This window comes from Calonectris borealis, chromosome 9, assembly GCF_964195595.1.
Source record: "Calonectris borealis chromosome 9, bCalBor7.hap1.2, whole genome shotgun sequence".
Lineage (NCBI taxonomy): Eukaryota > Metazoa > Chordata > Aves > Procellariiformes > Procellariidae > Calonectris > Calonectris borealis.
In genome coordinates, this window is record NC_134320.1 from 30,399,354 (window position 1) to 30,418,500 (window position 19,147).

General features: G+C 40.5%; 1 protein-coding gene across 1 annotated transcript; it reads right to left on the reverse strand.

Annotated features, from left to right (window-relative positions):
* Positions 1–1,553: 1,553 nt before the first annotated feature.
* Positions 1,554–18,814, reverse strand: GYG1 (glycogenin 1). The gene is made up of 7 exons (XM_075157602.1): positions 18,412–18,814; positions 14,916–15,051; positions 12,850–13,024; positions 12,303–12,465; positions 8,239–8,365; positions 4,803–5,025; positions 1,554–3,872 (listed from the first exon to the last, which is right to left on the reverse strand). Exons 1-7 carry the CDS (start codon positions 18,626–18,628, stop codon positions 3,702–3,704), a joined length of 1,212 nt encoding a protein of 403 aa, XP_075013703.1. The 5' UTR covers positions 18,629–18,814; the 3' UTR covers positions 1,554–3,701.
* Positions 18,815–19,147: the final 333 nt, after the last annotated feature.

The following is a 19,147-nucleotide window of genomic DNA, read 5'->3' on the forward strand; positions in this document are numbered from 1 at the left end:
GAATATTCTTGTCTGTTCCTTCTATCTCTTTCCATTTGGTTCTGGTCTTCTGTTACATGTTTTCTTAACACTATGCTGCCTTCCCTGTAACGCTCAGACTTAGAATTGGAGGCAGAGATTGCTAGGTTTAGGTCCTATTTAGATTCTGTGTTTAGATTCAGGAAGTGTATTTGGCAGCAGCGAAGTGGAATCTGGTATGCTTCTAATGCCTTTTGCCTTTTCTTATGTCTTAGAATACCAGCTAGCTGATTATAAGATGAATTGCAAACATAGGAAATGGAAAAGGACTGAGAAATAAAGGGAAGATGTCTGATATTTGGAGAAACAGTGAGCCAATGGAAGGAGTAAGAAAGGAATTCAAAGTCTGTAACCTAACAAGCTGATGCAGTTTTTGGGGAGACAGCATCTTAGCTATGGAGAAAAGCATGTTTTAAGTCTGTTAGAGAAAAAATTAAAAAGACATGAATGATGGAAGACAGCGTGAACGCCAGTAACTGGTTGTCACTGGAAAGTTGACAAAAGAACAAGAAAACGGAGCTACACCTGATTGAATTTTTTTTTTTTAGAGAGTTTATGTAAGTTAAACTTTCTTTGGGTTTTTGTGGTTCGGATTCTGATGTTTAGAGATAAACTGGAGAAATAATTCCTGATTATGAATGAGAGATTTGGCTTTGTCTCATTCGTTCCATTTTCCAAGTTAAAATTCCACAAGGAAGAGACCCATTTCAATGGCTAGTCAAGCTACATCATTACTTGTGTTAAAATATGCTGACATTTTGCAGAGTGGCTGAGTTATGATTATGGAAACAATTACTAGTATCATTTTTCCTCTACTAGATGATGGTTTCCATGTTCCAAAGCCAAATAAAAACTTACTGGAATTAGTACTAAGCTGTATGACTAGTTAAGGCCTCTCCCAAGAAAGCCATTAATGTATCCAAGAGAACAGTTAAAGGTCAAAACTGAGGGCAGAAAGGTCCTGTCTGATTTCATGGAGCTGTTCAGTTACTCGGGTGGATGAAAATCACAGTGTTCTCGTTGTTTGGGGTTTCTTTTTTGCTTTTCATGAGCTAGAACTAGTCTTTGGCTATTGGTATTCTCTTTCTTGGAGTTCTAACAGTATGTTCTGTGGCATGTTCTAGAAATGAGCTTTTGGAATTATGAACTTAAATGGTTTTAATTCCAAAGACTGAGTTAGTAGTCTATCATTCTGGGTTTTTTCTACCCCCTACATAAAATAAAGATGTAAATTAAAAAAAACCACACTTCTAAACTTTTTAGAGTTGTCGCCATCTAAGGAACACCTTAGATTATATGCTTTTTAAAGGCAAATGGAGTTCCAATACTTGAGTTGTGATCTAAGCAGGGCTATGATTCTTTTGAATAATGATGTTTTGAGTAGAGTGCTTTAATTCAGTTACTGCTTTGAGTACCTACAGTTTAGAGCAGAAAATTGTTTGATGTATCAAGTGATACTATTACAAAGGATAAAGAGAGATCTCTGTTCTTCTGCAAATGCTGCCTGCAGTAATTATGAAGAAAATAGTGGCAGATGATGACATAAAGGTCACTTTATTGAAAATAAGCTGCATAGAGTTTGTTATAGATGTCATACCTTTTCGCTTTCCTGAGGCTGTGGGTAAACACTTGACCATAGTATGAGTCACAAAGGCTAGGACAGAATTGTTTTATAGGTTTTCTTTCTTTACTAACTATATTTGTTAACCCAAAACATGCAGGTTTTCATCTTATTCAGCATCTCTCCTTATCTTCTTGTATTAATGTAACAAGACTTACATGCTAAACGAAATTTCCAGGTTGGTATAGTCTCATGCTTTTATACTTTCAGTTCTCTCCAACTAAGCTTAAAAAGAAGTAACGTGCCTATTCTCTAGTACGAATACAGACAAGGGGAGCAAAACCAAGACTGTTTAGCTGTCTTCAAAAGAATACCATTTTCCATAAAGTATTTTGTGAGCATGGAGAACTCCAATATTTGTACATGTCGGATAAAGTATACTTTTGTCACTACAGATTGTAACTAGTAATCTCTCCTGCTTTCACACAACTTCAAATTTATCTGTTAAAAAAACCCAACACAGCAAAAGAAAAACCCACACGGGAAAGGGCTAGTTACAACTGGGAGTTCAGATGCTATGTACTTTTAAATAGCTACAAGCTACTTTGGTTTGGACCTCATCTTTTGCATTTTTGCTAAATGGCAACCAAGGAATCTTAGACCAATTAAGTAGCAAAAACAAGTTAAAACAAACTAACTCTCATACCCAGATTACATCTTCTGCTTTACCAGCAAACGGTGAGAGCTTGTTGATTGTTTATTTTATCTCTAGGCTAAAAGTTTAGCACTCTCATGAGCTTCCTGCCAAAATCCTCCTTTATTAGGAAATAATGAAATAATATTTTCTTAGTATTTCTGGACTAGTACAGAGTATAGCTGTCAAACACAGAACACAGACTTTTGGCTAAAGGATGGATCTGAAACTTAGTACAGGTAACAGCCAATCTCTCTATCTTCAGCATGCTTTTGTTATTGCGGTATTTTTACTGCTTTTCCATGTATCTTAGAATACAATGTGTAGCCTGAACGTGGCAAAAAAGCACTTTCTTTTACTCTCTGTACACACGGAAAGAGTCGTTTTCCTAATCAGGGTAGGTACATTTACTTAAGCAGCTATTTAGTCTTTCTTTGCCAAAATAGCATCACCATTGTGTTTAAAAACAAGTTCACAGTGTACAGGTCTTACATTAGGGATGATGTTTCTTTAGTCACAAAAAGATTCCCTCTTCCTAAGCTCCATGTTGCTTATGTGAGTAGCTTCAGCAGGTACTTCCTACACTGCGCTGTCCTATACTTAGGGGAAGCTCCCCAGCAAAGGACTATATACTCTGTAAATAATTACAGAACTAAAAGCTGGAGATTTACTAATGGTAATTAGAGTAGCATTAACAAAGCTTAAGGGTTATACCTGTAGAATATTTTAGTTAGATTGCTTCAGAGCTCCCTCTTTTTTTTTTTTTTAATTGCTCAAGAGTTTAGGGAAGCCAGAAATGCATGACAACTTTTTATTTTTGTATCAAGTGCAACATTGCAAGTAACAGACAAAACTCAGTTTACTAGTCCCATAGTATACAGAACTGAAAAATGCATTCTGCCATGCTGTAGGCACTGTGCGTAAGAACCTGGTCAAAACTTCAGTGCAATTGTGACTGGAAGAGCAAAGCAGTGCTATTACTGTTACATCTGTATGTATCCCAGTGTCATTAATTAATTTATGGTAAAGCAGAATGGCTACCACTCTAGTGTATGAGCAATCCCATGAATTAGATTTTACATCTAAAACAGCAAGCAAAGGAATCAGTGCTAATCACCTTAATGAGGTGAGGTAACAAACCCAGTTTCAAGGAATATGTTGAGCCAATTGATCACAACAGAAGAAAATTTAAGCTGAAAATACCTGGTTTTATCTAGTAGGGAGAATTGGAAATTGGGCAGTTACAGGTGGCCCAAGGAATTCTGCTTCCTAGCTTTTGCTCAGTCTTCATCTGTAGCACTGCAGAGGCCTTCAGCCAAGAAGTTTTTCATCAAGCTACTAGCAAGTGTAACTGACCACCATCTACACCTTTCTAGCTGTTAGTTCTGGAACAAGTCTTTGCATCACCACTGTTTGAGACAGGCATTTCTACTGAAGGTAGGTATCAAGTTTCTTCTTGATGTTGTCAAAGGAATCCACTCCCATATAGTCAGCTTGGCCCTGTTCCCACCGTTCCTTGCGTTCTTCTGAAGATACAGTTGGTAATACTGGTGATGGTGCTGATACTGATATGTGGGACACTGCCTCTGTAACCTCTGCCTAAAAGGAAAGGCAGAGTAAAAATACAGAAATCCTTTGCATAGCTAAAGTGAGCAACAGGCCATAGAATGGGACAACGAAGTAGATGTTCTCATGCGCAGCAGCAAGCATTGCCAATGGGCAGGGATTGTGCAGCTTTCCTAGCAAAATAACAAAGCAGAGTTACAGAAGTTAGCAGGGAGAGGAAAAAAAAAAAAAGAAAAGTTTAAGTTCTTCATACCTCTCTACAGAAGCCACAAGAGAAAGCCAGAGTATAGACCAAGCCCGATAGCTGCAAATAGTTTGTTAGAAAGATGTAAGATTAACAAGAGAAAGCACATCTTAAGAGATCAGTAACTTTGGTCTTAGAAAGGTTGAGAACTTAAACTGGCCCATGTACTAAGCTAAGACTATAAAGTCTGCAGTCAGATGCAAGCTACTAAACTCTCTGAATGAGAACTAGAGTTAGAAGCATTACTTTGGCTTTGATAAGTATTGGGATTCATCACTGCCGGTCTACAGAAGTATTCATTCTCTAGTAATCCTAGGCTTACCTAGATTTGTTTCACCATGCAAGATCTGTATGTACATATTGCATGCTGAACTGGGGTTCTTCTGCTTGAGAACCTTATTAGCTGCAACACATTAAGAGTTAGGGCCCTTCTCTGTATGTATTAAAGTTACTACAGTTTAATTTCTGGTGCACCATTAGCTACTTACATAGTTTGTTTTAGGCAAGCAGACAGCTACGTTCAAGACCACTATAGCATGCTTCTCTTCTGTAGTATTATTTATTCCAAACTTAAAAGAACAAAACCAAAAAACACTGCATCCCACAAACTAAACCACACCCATGCTTTGAGTTGGACAGAGGGAGGGGAAATCAGTGGAATGGTAAAGAACCTATCATCCATACTTAGGTAGTTTCTACAAAAATATTAAAGCACATACCATGTTCACACCTGTAGTAGTAGTTTCTTTAACAATTCCATGCTGTTCTAGTAATGGTAAAACATGAGCTGTATAGGTGTCCCACCACATGTTGAGGAATTCTGGGTGAACTATTTTAGGGTCATCCATGTTGCCTTTTATGCTTTTTGTTCTGGAGTCATATGTGTAGTTCCATGGCTTTGTGCTTCCCAGAAAATGCACCACTTTAGTATTTGCACCAAACCTGTTGGACAGAAAAAGTTAGAACCCACAGTTTGTGCAGGTGTCTAGAAAACAGAAGTTTTGACTGGCAGACATAAATTTTTTTTAACCTGCAGTTTCGTAGGTGTCCAGAAAACAGAAATACGAATATATTTAGGAGGCTAAACACTAAATGATCAAACTGCCAATGCCTACTGGGACTGAAAGCATCACTATACAACAAAAAAATGCAAATGGGATTCTACATTACATTAGTCAGAATACAGCCAAAACCTAATGGTCTGGGCTATTTAGTACTTACAGCCAACTCAAGTCTTTAGGTAGAGTGATGTCCATAGCTCAGGAGAGAGCAGTCTCAAGCAGCCGTTGCAATCTGAACTGGTTTTAAAAGTGAAAAAGATTCTACTCCAAAGTCAGTGATCCAGATAGTTAGGCATTACAAGCATTATGTAGAGAAGGGTCAGGGTTAGAGTCACCCTTTCAGTTTACAGCCCCATAGAAAAGGATCATTGGAAGGCCCTGCTGCAGGAAGACTGCGTCCCTGCAAAATAATAGCTTTGTATAACCGAGGCATTTCAGAGGACTTCTGATCTTGGTGCAGCAGGGTCTTGCTAGACAACCAACCGTTATTTTCTAAATAACCTTAGTTTAACCACAGGTGGGTTCTGTGGTGGTGGTAGTAGGGTTTTTTGTTTGTCTCTTTTTAAAACTATTTTAACTCCATTTTCAATATGGACTTCTAATTTTGTCCCAAATGTTACCAGTATGTACTTCTGCATCAAGAGCGTAGATGATATGCACCCCTTTTGAAGTAAAGAACTTAACACTAAAAGAGACAGCATTCATTCCATTCTTCTATGGTTCGAGAACTAGAGTTCAGCTTGAGTCAGTTTTGTGAAAAAGCAATACCAGTCTCTCTAGTAACAGTGACTGTCTCGCCTAGTTCAGTTTGCATCACGTTAGGATTTCTTCTCAACATAATATGATTAAAATGCATAATAACGCCAAACTAGTTTGTCTAACATTTTGTTAAGCACACCCTGGTCATTTTGACCAGGACTCCGATGTTTAAGGAGTTTTACATACAGAGACTATGCAGGTGTGTTTCAAAAACTTCAGAACATTCAAAACAAGGCAGTATGCATTTAGGTGGGTTTTTGTACTACTATAAGATCCTTGACTCTATTTCAGTATTCATGTTCGATGTTTTGAATGCAGCTGATCGTACTGCAGAGTGAAAACCTATGCATGTGTGAAACAAGGTCAAGTATTTGCACTAATTGCAAGGAAAAAAAAAAATAATCTGTCTTCAACAGGTCAGTTCCTGGGTTTTAACTTCAAACTCTGTATGTCAAGATTTGGCATAAGAGGACTACCTTAGTTTTATTAGCTGTCACAGCACTACTTAACAGCCTGAGTTTTCTTCATCTTAGGCTGCTGCTGTTCTGAAGAAACTTGTCATTGTTTAAAAATCAAGGCTATTTAAGCTAGAGAATGCCTAAGAAGTGTTACGTTACACTTGCTGCAAATGGAGAAGTGTATTCTTAGTATTCTGTCCACTTAAGACCTGTACAACAGTTAACAGATGCCAAGCTTCTATGATGTTTTCAGTATCTGCTTTCTAGATACTTTCTAGATCTGCAATACTTTCTTTTGACATTTAAGCTCAACTGTTAGAAAGCTTTATGTCCACACTGGCCTCAGCAACTAATCTGTCTTTCCCCATCTCCCAGAAAAGTCCTTCATCAATGTTTTGAAGTTAGAGAGCATTTGTCATGAATTGGCATTTTCCTTTGGAAAAAGGATTACTGAGACTGCTGTGAAATCTAGTCTCGCTGTACAAAGCTGCAAAAAACTTAGCTATTGATGTCAGTAGGTTTAAATTTCACTTTATTCCAACTGCTGATTATCAGGAGTGTAGCTGCTGATCTAACCAAGGGAAATTGTTCCACCTATTGAGCAGGGCATTCTACTTAAAAGGGCGGCACTTCCAGCATTCTACTTCTGAAGGTCTGCTGAATTCAGTTAAGCAGTTGATTCAATCAGTTAGATGGAATTTTCGTCAGGAGTCCCCACATCCAATTAGTCTTTTGTGGCAACAAGGTCATTTGTAAGTTTAAGGTCGTGTGACTAACAACCAGCCAGCCATGGAAAGAGGACATACTTTACAATAGATGTTAGCTTATCAAATGCTATCCAACTACTTAGTCATTCTTAGGCTTGCATATATTTCTTTAAATAAGTGTTCCACTTTTAGCGTGACAGGATTTCAAATGGTATTCTGATCACAAGACATAGTTTGATCTTGAGCCAGCAACAGTCCTGCTTATGCTAGCTGCTGCTTTAGACACTAGTAACCTGATGTCATTCAGAGATCAGATTGTTTTTATGCAATTGGTACATTCCTTCCACCCCCCCCAACTTTTGCAGCTCTTAATGAGTAAGAGTTTCTGTGTAACATTTCAGCTTCTCATGCTTCCCCACCTTCCTTCTGTGTTTAACACTTTGAGTGACCCTGCCACTGACATACGGTTTACTCATATGCCAAATCTAATACTGCTAGCTAGGGAGGATACAGTTGTTTTCCTTACACAGGAAACACACAATGGTATGGTGGTTGGCTGTAGTCTTTGTTCCATCTTGCTATTACTTAAGGAACTGTCTGAGATCTAGAAAGACTGTTGGGAGAGAGTTCTAGCTTTATACAAGTCTTTGTTCACCATGTTTATTTGAATGGTATAGGTTGATTAGATGAACTCTAAGTACTGGTTGTTAAATACCCTAAGTAATTTGAGTGAGGAAAGGGCAAGTTATCTAGGTGGGAACAATACCACTAGTGACATGCTGAAGTTCAGCTCAACCTGATTCAAGAGCTACTGCTTTTGGTTAGAGCTATAATAGATAGTATGCCATGCTGGAGTAAGGGTTCTTCCTTTTGCAAGTGATCTATCAAATATGCTTACTCTAAATCAGCTTCAGTGTTACCACCAGGGATGAGTAGTTTAAGCTACAGACACAGCTTTCTCTCTGCATTTATCATGAGATGATTCATTTAACTAGTATTAATTCAACTTTTTTTTTTTTAAAAAAAGAGTGGAAACTATTATACCTTCGTTTAGTGACAACAATGGTCTCCCTTTAGAAAAACTGCGTAAGTTCACATTGTGCCTGTTCATTCTGTACAAGAAATTAGTTTATATAAGCTCTGAAAGTTGTCTTAGAATTTTGAACTTACGCTTTAAATGCTGGAAGGTAGGAATATACAGAAGTGCTGCTCAAATTATAAATAAATGGTAGATGTTTGCTCATGTCTGTTGTTGCCCAGCTGCTGAAGAAGGTGTTTAATAACCCCTGATCTGCACCTGAAAGAGAAAGCATTAATAGGCTACAAGCATCAGAGAGCTGTTTTAGGCTCTTTTTCAATCACTTCACTAATTAAAAGTTGGTAATGCAGTTGTCATGTCCGGTAGGAGTTTGGCATAGAGCTCTAGAGTTCTATTTGTGAACACCCTGTAAACACTGCAGCCTTTGAAAATCAAAAAACACAGGGAATTAAAAAGGTAGTATGTGTGGGGTTACTTTTCCTAAAAGATAGAAAGCTGCTTACAAACCCTGCCATTCAGTTTCTTTTACAGCTTAAATTCAAGCTGTATAAGGCAGCAAAAACCAGGACTTAACTATTGAGTACTGTTCAGCTTCAGGAAAGCTGTAGCTCAGAAGATCGAGTGCCAACAATTAGTTTTATTACTTATGCTTACAGATGCATGACCAACATCTCAACGCCAGAGTTAAGGTATCAGTAGTCTGTTACCCAGTAGCCTGGATGCATCTCCCTACACTGTGATATGATAAGGAAAGCACATTCAGTCTTGGGTTACAACTCTAGTAAAACTTCATCTAATCCCTTAACAGGCAATAGGCATTCCTAGTTCTGTACTAAAAAGCTGCTGACTAACCCTTAAGTGAGGATAACAATCTAAGTCATAGCCAGACCTACTGTGTTGGGAGGGGTCACTCTTAGTTTGCAAGTAGAGGCTGTAATGAGGTCAAATGAGTCTGAAGTTGTTTAGTATGTCAGTAATAGAGTAGCTAAAAAAAAAAGCCTCTGGCCAAAGTGGACTAGTTTATAAGCAGCTACTGAAAAGTAAAAACTACTTATTTATATCCATTCATTCTTTATTGCAGTGAATATACTTAGTCTTTAAGTGCTAATAGTTACTCTTCTGAACGATATTGAAGGAAGTCCCTCAACTTTCATTTGCTGTCTTCTTCCCTTCACCTTTAACTGCATTCACAATTAGTATTGCTGATGAGTAGGTAAATGGATAGCTTAATTAGAAAAGAGACAATGTTTTATTTTAATCTTTAATTTTCTAAAGCACTCAGTCTCTGCTGACTCAGGAAAGGTGTTTTCTTTATTGGCCTATGATTAGATTTAGGGCAGTACTAAGGTGTACACCCTCACTGCTGTTTGAGCAGAATTTGCTTTTTGCAACTGAAGTATCTAGATACTGGGCATAAACTTAGACATACAGACAGTACACTGACAAATATAAATTCTAAAGAATCCTATTACAGCTGTCAGCATACATGCAGATTGCAGAGTGAGAAACTGTCTAGAGACTCAGTCCAGTAATTTCAAACCTCTGACTTGCCTCTCGAGCCCTAAAGGAAGGAAAGCACTTTTTAAGAAGTTGTGCCCATCACAGGAGAACAGAGTCAAAGAAACCAGACTAGTCCTCTTGTCTTTACTCAGCTATGTTTCACTTTAACTTCTAACTTAATGCTGTGTTAAGAATGCATATGTTAACAGATCATCTAAAAGAGAAGAAAGTCTGGGATGCCCTCTCAGAACAGATAGCTCATAACTGAAGGGACAGCAACAGTGTATTTAACTTATTCTACAGGACTTTCACTCAGATTGTTTTACATACTGGCTTTTTTTCAGATTGCATGCATTTGTGCCAAAGCAGGCACTGAGAGCGGCATTAGCGGCTGTCCTAGTTCAGACTTCAACAGCAGTCTTGTATAAACTGGACCTTAGACATAAAGTGAAAGAACCAGGCAGTAGTTACATTAGCTACATATCTACAGATACAGTCTTACTGCATTGTATCTTTATATGTAAAAGCACCCATTTTGGATCCCAGACTAAAGAGCCAGAGGATTGTCGAAGCAATAGCAACGTTCTTAAGGTATCAGTACTACCAGATTTCTTTTAAAAACAAACATTTTTTTTCCCCTCCACTACTTTTAGATGGTATCTAGAATTTTTGCATGACATATTCCTCATTATCTAGAAAGGTGAAGTTCAAATAGACAAAGTAGTTGTCTACATAAGTAGCCATCACTCTACCATTTCTGGACAACAGCATTACATAGGAGGGATCTGTCTGCTGTTATAAACATGAAATACTCTGGAAAGTCTTGCATTCCCTAGTTACTACTACTGCAGATAGGGCGCTTAGAGGTTGACTCCAACTATGTATAGCTTGGTAGCTTGTTGAGTTTGCATCCCGGTGTCCTATTAAGGGCAGTGACCTTTCACAGATGTTTCTCTTATAAAAAGTTTCCTAGGAACTTTTATTACTGTCTAGATCAATTTAAGTTTAAATCCCCTTTCTCCCCACCAAGTTCACGAGCTCAGCAGCAGCTTATGCATGTAGTATAGGTCTCCGTGTCTCATTACTCAGATCAGTGCTACCATTTAATAAAAAACAAATAAATTTTAAAGCTGAAGTACAAATTACAGTTCTAGAAATTTGGTACTTAAACCATTAACCCACCATTTTTTCTGTTAAGAGCTGCAACGATTGCTTCACATTTAGGACATTGAGGAAGAAGTTTCACCATTGTGTGGCTTTAGCTTTCAAGTCGGAAAGTATATTGTGGAAGCAGTTCTATTCTTTTGAAGGCTAGGGGCCTTAGACCTAGAAGATGGGGTCTGCTAGCAGTCAAGCACAAAGCTCAGAGGAGACAATCACCAAGTCTCAGATTTTCCTGGAGCTACTCATCAGTCAATTTGCACAAAGATGTGGGTTTGTTGGGGGTGCGTGTGTTGGTTTTTTGGAGTTTTTGTGGGTTTTTTGTTGTTTTTTGTTGGTTTTGTTTTGTTTTTAATGCAAAAATTCAGTACCGTGCTACAGCTTTTGCTGTAGCTGCTGATCAATTTACACTCAACATTTGAGAGCACCCCCAGAGCTACCAAGTGCTACCTTGTCAGAGCGAGATATAAACAGACTCTCCATTACACTGCAGTACTCATTTTCACTAGAGTTTATTCGTATGGTAGCATTAAGCATCCAACTGCGACTAATGTTCTTTAGGAGGCCACACATAGGAGTCCACACAGTAACAGGGATTATTCTGCAGACTAGGAACGATACCTAGAATTTCTACTTTTTACAAAGTACTGAAAGGTAAGTCAACAGGCTGGCTAACTACCTTCTATTAAGAGTTCCCTTTTATGGTCTTATGTATGTAATTTTCTGTAGCTTTTTCAGTTAGACTTTGTTTTGTACCATAGTAGTTACATAATGAAATTTAGTGACAGGAGACAGTGATAGTCATTCAGAAGCCTTTAACTATAGCAGTCTTCAAGCAACATATGCATTTACTGCAATGGTAATAGATTGGTAAGGAGACTTACAGGACAGCAGAACTTGGCTTCTCAAGCTTAAATCTGACACAGTGGCCAATCCCAAGTGACCTACAGTGGGAAGCAGCCAAGGCTACATGCACTTGATATTGGGGAACAAGGCTGTCACCACCCTATAACAACAGGAAGCTATCACATAGCATATGAAGAGAAAGTTGCATCTTCAAAAGTTTGTTTCTCTGAAGCTGCACTCAAGTTGATGAGTATTTTTTATATGAGTATCAAGTTGATGATTTTTTTCCACAGCAACACTTGAGTTAGCATAGAACATTCAAGCCTTGAGTGTTAGGAATGCATGAAGCATAGTGCTGTAGTTTCATTTGCCAATGCATGCACTGTGCTTGCCATGTCTTAAAATTTGTTGTTACATGATTCGACATTGCTAATGCTTACAGCTGCTAGTTTGGAGGCTAAAGGCCAAACTCTTAGGTTTTTTTATTTCACAAAGTCTGAAAAAAGTAGTTTTACTACATATTGTAATGACAGCCTTTATTGTGAGAATGACGTAATTTTTGTGTAGTTACATTGAGTTCAGAACTCTCTCATACAGAGTCCCCATGACATGTATATAGTTACTGAGCCATCCCAACCACTATTACCATTTTGGTCTAACTTATATTGAAATACAAATTAATACATACCATCAAAGCTGCCTTTCTCTGTGGCAAACTGTAATAGCTGATTGTATGTTTCAATGGAAGGTCGGTAAACAAAAACTCCAGAATTAAAACAGTCAGGCCAGCCGGGATCTGGTGCTGCAGACAGCTCTTCTCTCTCAAAAAGCTCATCGATATTTGACAGAACCTAGTTGTAAAGGGGGTAAAAAATTGTTTTCTGGTTTTTCGGTTAGGAATTGGGGTATCATCTTTTAATGGATTTTGACATCCACCTTAAGACATGAAAGAAAGTTCTCATAGCAATGCTCTTGTCTTGTAGAAGACAGTACTTTATGGAGATAGTCCCCACAGACTATTACAATTAATTTAGATTAAAAAAGGCACATACTTTTTAGAGTTATTAGTCCAAACAGCAAAAAGGCCTCTATTAGCCCTCCTCTTAAAAAACAAAACAAAACCAACAACAAACCACCAACCCTACCCTCCCCCCCAAAAAACTCACCCACAGAAAAAAAATCCAACAACCCCCATACTAGGTGATTAAGAGGTACTATGAGACATGACCGCTTACCATTGTGTCTGCATCCATGAAAACGCATTTTGAAAACTGCGTCAGTTCCCAGCAGTGAAGCTTTGTTAGTGTGACACCCAGCTCAGGTCTTTTCATTAACGCCAAGTGTGCTGAATCCCCACTATCCAAGACGTTTACCAATATGACTTCATCAAAGACTTTTTCCAGCACTCTCCTAGGGAAAGAGTCAACTGCCAAGATTTAGTTCTATTGTTATTCCAGCACTAGACCACATGACAGATTCCATAAAGAGCAAGTGGAGTAACAGGGAACCTAGCAGTATTTCTTATGCCATCAGTAAGAGTTGACTGCATGTGTTGGAATGCACAAGTACACCTGTCTGCCTCAAGGTTTCTAGTTTGTCATGGGCACATTTTGGGGAACAAAGACATTTGGGTTTTTTTTCTTCCGCAAACAGAGCTTTAGTTGGCATTGCTACCAAGTCTAGTAGGTCATGGCTATATAATACAAACTTTCCACACAGCTTTTTTTCAGCCAGACTGTTTTTGGCAAGTTAACAGTCTACTTTGAGCAGGCAATTAAGAAATGGGAAGCTGTTAGAGTAGCTTGAGCAGGACAGTAGCTGAATCCTGAACAGTTAAAACAGAAGTTATGACAACACTGTTCTGGATTTGTGACTGTCAGGGGCATGTCGCTAGACCCTGTTGCTAAGACTTTCTTTATCCCATAAAGTTTTAAAGACTCACTTAATCATGGCTGTGGGTACAGCAGTGTTTTGACCCAGTATCATGTTCACCTAAGGGTGACATTTAAACTTTCAGATAGCGTAGTGAAATTTTGTGGCAGATACCCAACCTTTGCTTTACTATCAGTAAAGCATTACCATTAGTTCAAAAGAGGTTAAGGAGTTCATCCTGCTTAAAATGTGAAGCATCTGTAAAGTCTCACTATTCTACAGTGTATCTTGAATGCTCAGCGATTATGAGTACAATTTGAGCCACAGAGCTTGTAAATGAGTTTTAGAACTCTGCCTTGCAAGGCTGTCTTTATACTGACAGTTTGGTATGGACAGTTGCTTCTGAACTTAAGGCATACCTTGTTAGCGCATACAGAGTGAGAAATGCAAGTTCCAGTTACACCACTAAGTAGGTCGATATCGCTGGTCTAAGGGCATAGTACTAGCTGGCTTACGCTAGCACATAAGCACATTTATGATTCATCTTAAAAGAGCACACTCACCTAACAGGCTAGAATGGATGTTCCTGTATGTAACATCTTTATATTGATAAGGCCATTCAGCTGCCAAGAGACTCCAGGGAAAGTCACTCCATTTATTATTGAGCCACTTCTCTACTGTCTCTATAAATTGACAGATCTTTTCAGAAGGACTTCCCCCTGTAGGATCTTGACCTATCATCTGTAGTTCATGTAGCTATTAAGTTAAATGGCTTTTTACCCTCCTCTTACATGTGGAAAGAGCACCCAGTCTGCTCCATACTGAGACTATTCTGGAGAGGCTGTAGGAAGCAGTTGCCTGTTAATTTCATCTGTTGTACTGTGGTGACCTCATTAGATACTTCTGTTGATCTGCTGATTTGACATACTTGGCGCTGCTTTAGTTCTGCTCATTTTCTTCTCTCATGATAAAATTTGATTTGAAGTGTCTGCTAGACTTCAAGAGAGCTCGTGCTACATTATCTCAATCTGGAATGCTTCTGCAAGACAAACAAATACCAATCCCCTACTCCCACCGCCACATGCATACACACAGCGCTAATGAACGCACAGGCAATATCATATTATTGGACAGTTCTAAGTAGGACTATGAAAGAGTAAAGATCCAGTTGAAACATCAGTATCAAGTCACAGTTTAGTGCTCTAACTACAGACTATTTGTTAACTCATCATAAGGAAGGAAAAAAAAACCAAACGGTTTCATATTTGAATAACTTACAGAATTCCAAATAGTGTAAGTTGAATTCTGCTAAGCTTAGCTGTTAAGCTTCCAGAATTTTGGAAGGTTACTATTAAGGAATTTAACTTCCATATTTCAACCTTCACATCAGCAGGAACTGCGGCAGTTTGAAGTACGTAAGTGACCTTACCTCATAAGATCTGAGACCTGAGGAGTTATGAGTGCAGTCAGCTTCCTTGTTGTTCTGTACTGTTGCAAGGATGAACCAAGTACCAGTGCTCCTTTCACATAGGAGTCATTTGTGGCTAGAGTCACAAAAGACTGGTCTGGAAGAAATGAACTTGGTCAAGTTAGCATGATCCACTACTTCATGCTGAGACAGATATACTAGAAACCTAGTATTGTTAGGTAATCATGCTGTGAGACCTCTAAGATGGGCTCTTTAACTCTACGTATTGGGCCTACCTACATGGCTGAATGAAGCAGATTATACTTGCATAGCTATACTTTCTATTAGTAACTTGACACATGGCAAAAAGCAGTAAAGAAAACAAAATCAAGACTGTTGCAAAAGAAAACCAGTTCCAGTTTGCCCACAGGTTAAATAAGTCACGCCGAGTGTTAGAGACAATCCAAAAGGTCTTAAGAGCCTTATTTTGGCCATTAATATACAATTTTTAAGCTAAAAATATTGGGAGTCTGAGCTTGCATTTGGTCTAAAGTTAGTGACAGTAGAGTTTTGTAGAGTTACTCTAGGTTCAGCTCTGAACCCTGAAGCTGGGGCAGCATAAAACTTACATTTCATTTTCAAATAAAAGTAAGCATTGGATTAGATCTTGGACAACAGTATTAAGTTTTCCTAACTCAGGATTTTGCAGATCAGTTGTTCTGCAATCCATGTTTGCAGCTCTATCACAAGAATGCAAGATTTAAATGGGAAGTAACCAGTAATATGATAAGCAATTTAAGACTTGCAGCAACAGTTTTTGCTCTTCAAGCAAAAAGAGGTAAGGTTGGATTGTTACTATAAATTATAATCTTCTGCTCCAGCTGTATCTTGAAACTAGGTTAAGATGGATCACTTTGCCATATACTGCTTATTGAAGCCATATAGTGCAAGCTTTGCATTCTTTCAATTGTCATATTGTTTTAAATTGTGGGACTGACAAAAGCAAACAAGTAACTCCTAAACTTCTTCAGTACACTGTTAACTTATCATTATCTAGACTGTTAACTTATCGTCATCTAGAACTCCTTTCCAAGCTATGGCGCTTTATAAAGAAGGGTGCTCTTTTCTACCAAACCATTTTTGACACCATCAACAAAATAGTTTCTTCCCAAGAATTTCAAGAGTAGATTTTCACATTCAAATTTATTTTAGCAACTGTGATTTCTTTTCTTTATAGAAGTTTTTAACAAGGTTAGATCAGGATTGAGAGTGAGTGTTCTGGGCACTTAGAGGCTTACTATCAAGTCTAGTAGTAAGATTAAAATAGTGACTGCTCTACTTTCAGAGAGATTGTGGTTTGGTACAACTCCTCAGCCCATAAGACAGTCATCATCAATATCTTTTTAACTTAATACTGTCTTAGCAGTTGACGACAGAAAGTCATGTACTGTAATTGTCCATAAGCTCTGCAGACCTGGTTTGCAAGCTCTACAGACCAGCTACAAAACCTTCTATTTTGCTTAGCAGCAAAACCAACTAGTCCCAAGGGATTTAGATTATAGTGGTCAATTACAAAGTTCAAAAAAGCTTCTACAGTGCCAGGAATAAAGATGTTTGGGTTTTTTTTGCAATTCACTTTAGCTACCAATTTGTCATAGTTCATATAATTCAGCAAGTCTACAGAACAATTTTGTGTTTCTTTGAAGCTTTACAAATGGCAAGTGTGTAGTATTTTAAGTGGTGTGAACATCCTCCTAATAGGGCAGTATTTTTCATTACTTAATTTGCACATCACTCCTCAAACACTCAATAAACAGAAGTCTGCCACTCTATGCTGACAGACAGCTCACTAAAAATCCAGTGTAGACAAAGTGGGATTGTGTTGGGTTGTTTTTTTCCCAGCAGTATAAGACTAACTTTTAAAGTGACCTTGCCACTGAAAGACTAGTCTTTTTCATTGAACTGTTAGCAGGTATACTTCTACCATGTCTCCACTGAAACTGAGTATTCACGCACAAAGGTCTTAGAGAAAGACAGACAATTTAATGATGGAGTAAAAGCTAAGCCGCCCCTTATTACATCCCAGATGCAGTAGGAAACTTTATGACTGCTTGACAGGAGGAAGATACTAGCAACTTGTAGAGCATCCAACTCAGTACAGCTTTCCAGAGTTTTGCACAAACTATGTTCTATTTCATACCTTCTCTAAAGTACATTCAGACATGTTATGTATGAGTCCATACTACAATTTGGGCAAGACCAGTTGCTGCTTAATATGGAAGTTACATCTGCAAGAGACTAGTCCATTCTACCTAAACCACAAGTATTTCAGTTGTGTGGGTCTCCCTTCCCATCCTCTCCCCCTTCTCTATTCTCTGTAAACATTTCCTCCACAGTAGGTTATGTACACACAGTCACTGTTATGCCTGAAACATAACATGATCGTGGTAATAGTGTGGCTGCAAAAACACAGAGAATGTGAGACAGTTGCACAGCTTCATAATTGATTTATCCAGGCAAAACCAAGCTACTTCAGAGACATCTTTGGCTGCCCAGTTCATAAGCTAGAGTATCTGTATGCAAGCATCTTTGCACTAGCCATTACACACCCAAGTGCATCCTGGAAGTCTGAGCTAGCAGCTATCTTCCATTTGACAGCATCCAGAAGGGGACAAGAGTGCTTGCCCCAGATGTTTTAAGACTTCCCCTGGAAGGATTTTCACAGGCATAGCCAAAGTTCACAGGTGTTTGCCTATTCCCCTGTTCTTTGAGTTAGGTACTAGTACATCTGATTTTTCTTGAGTACAGGATTCCTAAAGAGACAGGAGCATCTAATCAAGACGTGCATCGGGAGGCAGAGCACCAGACCTCCTGCAACCTTCCAGATCTGAAAGTGAAACCGGCTCCGCTGACAGCTGTAAGATAAGAATCGGGAAAAAAATATCCGGAAGAAAAAAGCCAGGCATACTTGGAAAGGTGGTAAGGAATGGCTCATTGTAAAGTATCAAAACGCACAGAAGTTACACGGACTCTTTAGCGTCTCGGAAGAGGGCTAGGTTTTCTCCTGTGAGCCGCTGCGGCCCTACAGAGGCCTCTCCGGACCCTCCTGCACTCCACCGCGCCGGCCACATCCCTCCCGTTAGAGGACAGAGCCCTGGGCCAGGTACCAGGCAGGCGGCGTGGAGCCAGGCTGAATCGCGAGCGTCCTCTAGACGGCACGGAGGTGCCCAGCGGGACGCCTCCGAGCCCCCCCGCGGGCAGCCCCAGCCCCCACCGGCTGCGGCACCGGCTCGCCGGCGTCCTGGCGGCGGCAGCCCGCCCCTGGGAGCTCCCTGCTGGCAGGGGCCGCCGCCTAAAAATAGGCGCCGCCGCGGCCCGCCCTGCTCCCGCGCCGCGGCCAGACGCGACCGGGGAGCGCGTGGCGGCTCCGCGAGCGCGGCCCGCGCCGCCAGCAGCCCTCACGAATCGCGGCGCGCGTGCGGGGCGCCCGCGGGGAGGTGTGGCCGCGCTCACTGACCTGCCATGGTGCCAGCTCCGCGGAACGGCTCAACAGAGACAGCCACCGCGCTCCGACGGCTGCGCTGAGGCCGCCCCTTATATAGGGGCGGGGCCACGCGCGATACGTCTTTGGCCGGAGGCGCAGGCCCCGCCCTAAGGAGTCCCCGCGTCGCCGCGGGGCGGGGTCTCCGCCATGGAGTCCCGCGGCGGTAGCACGTCATCTCTCCTTCGGCCATGGTGGGCCCGCGAGGCTCGGCGGTGGCGGCCGCCCGGCCAGGACGCGGAGACGGGATCTGGGACCGGGCCGTGAGGCCTCGTGCCCCCCGGTGCCTCCTAGGCTACGTGGAGCTTGAAAATATTCCACTGTGCTGACGGAGGGTAGGAGCCCATGTCAGGATGCTGTGGCTTAGGCTGGCAGCGCCGGTGGCACAAGGAGAGCGCTCTGCTCTTCAGGGAGAAGGAGTAAAACCATGCCTGGCCCCAAGCCAACTGCAGCTGCAGGGAGCGCGTTTACAGTATACGCACAAGCCAGATGCCCCCAGTCCTGCAGCCGCATTAGGGTAGCATGGCCGCTGGTGAGCCGTCCTTGATGCTGCCACAGAACAGCAGCTGAGCCATGAGGAGCACCTTGGGCTGGATGCAGGCAGCTGCATGCACGGTTGGGATCGCTGTCGGGCTTTGAAATGCAACTGTTGGCGCATGCAGCATTACAGCCGGTTTGGTGGTCGTCACTGCAGGAGGCTGCAGAGTGGCAG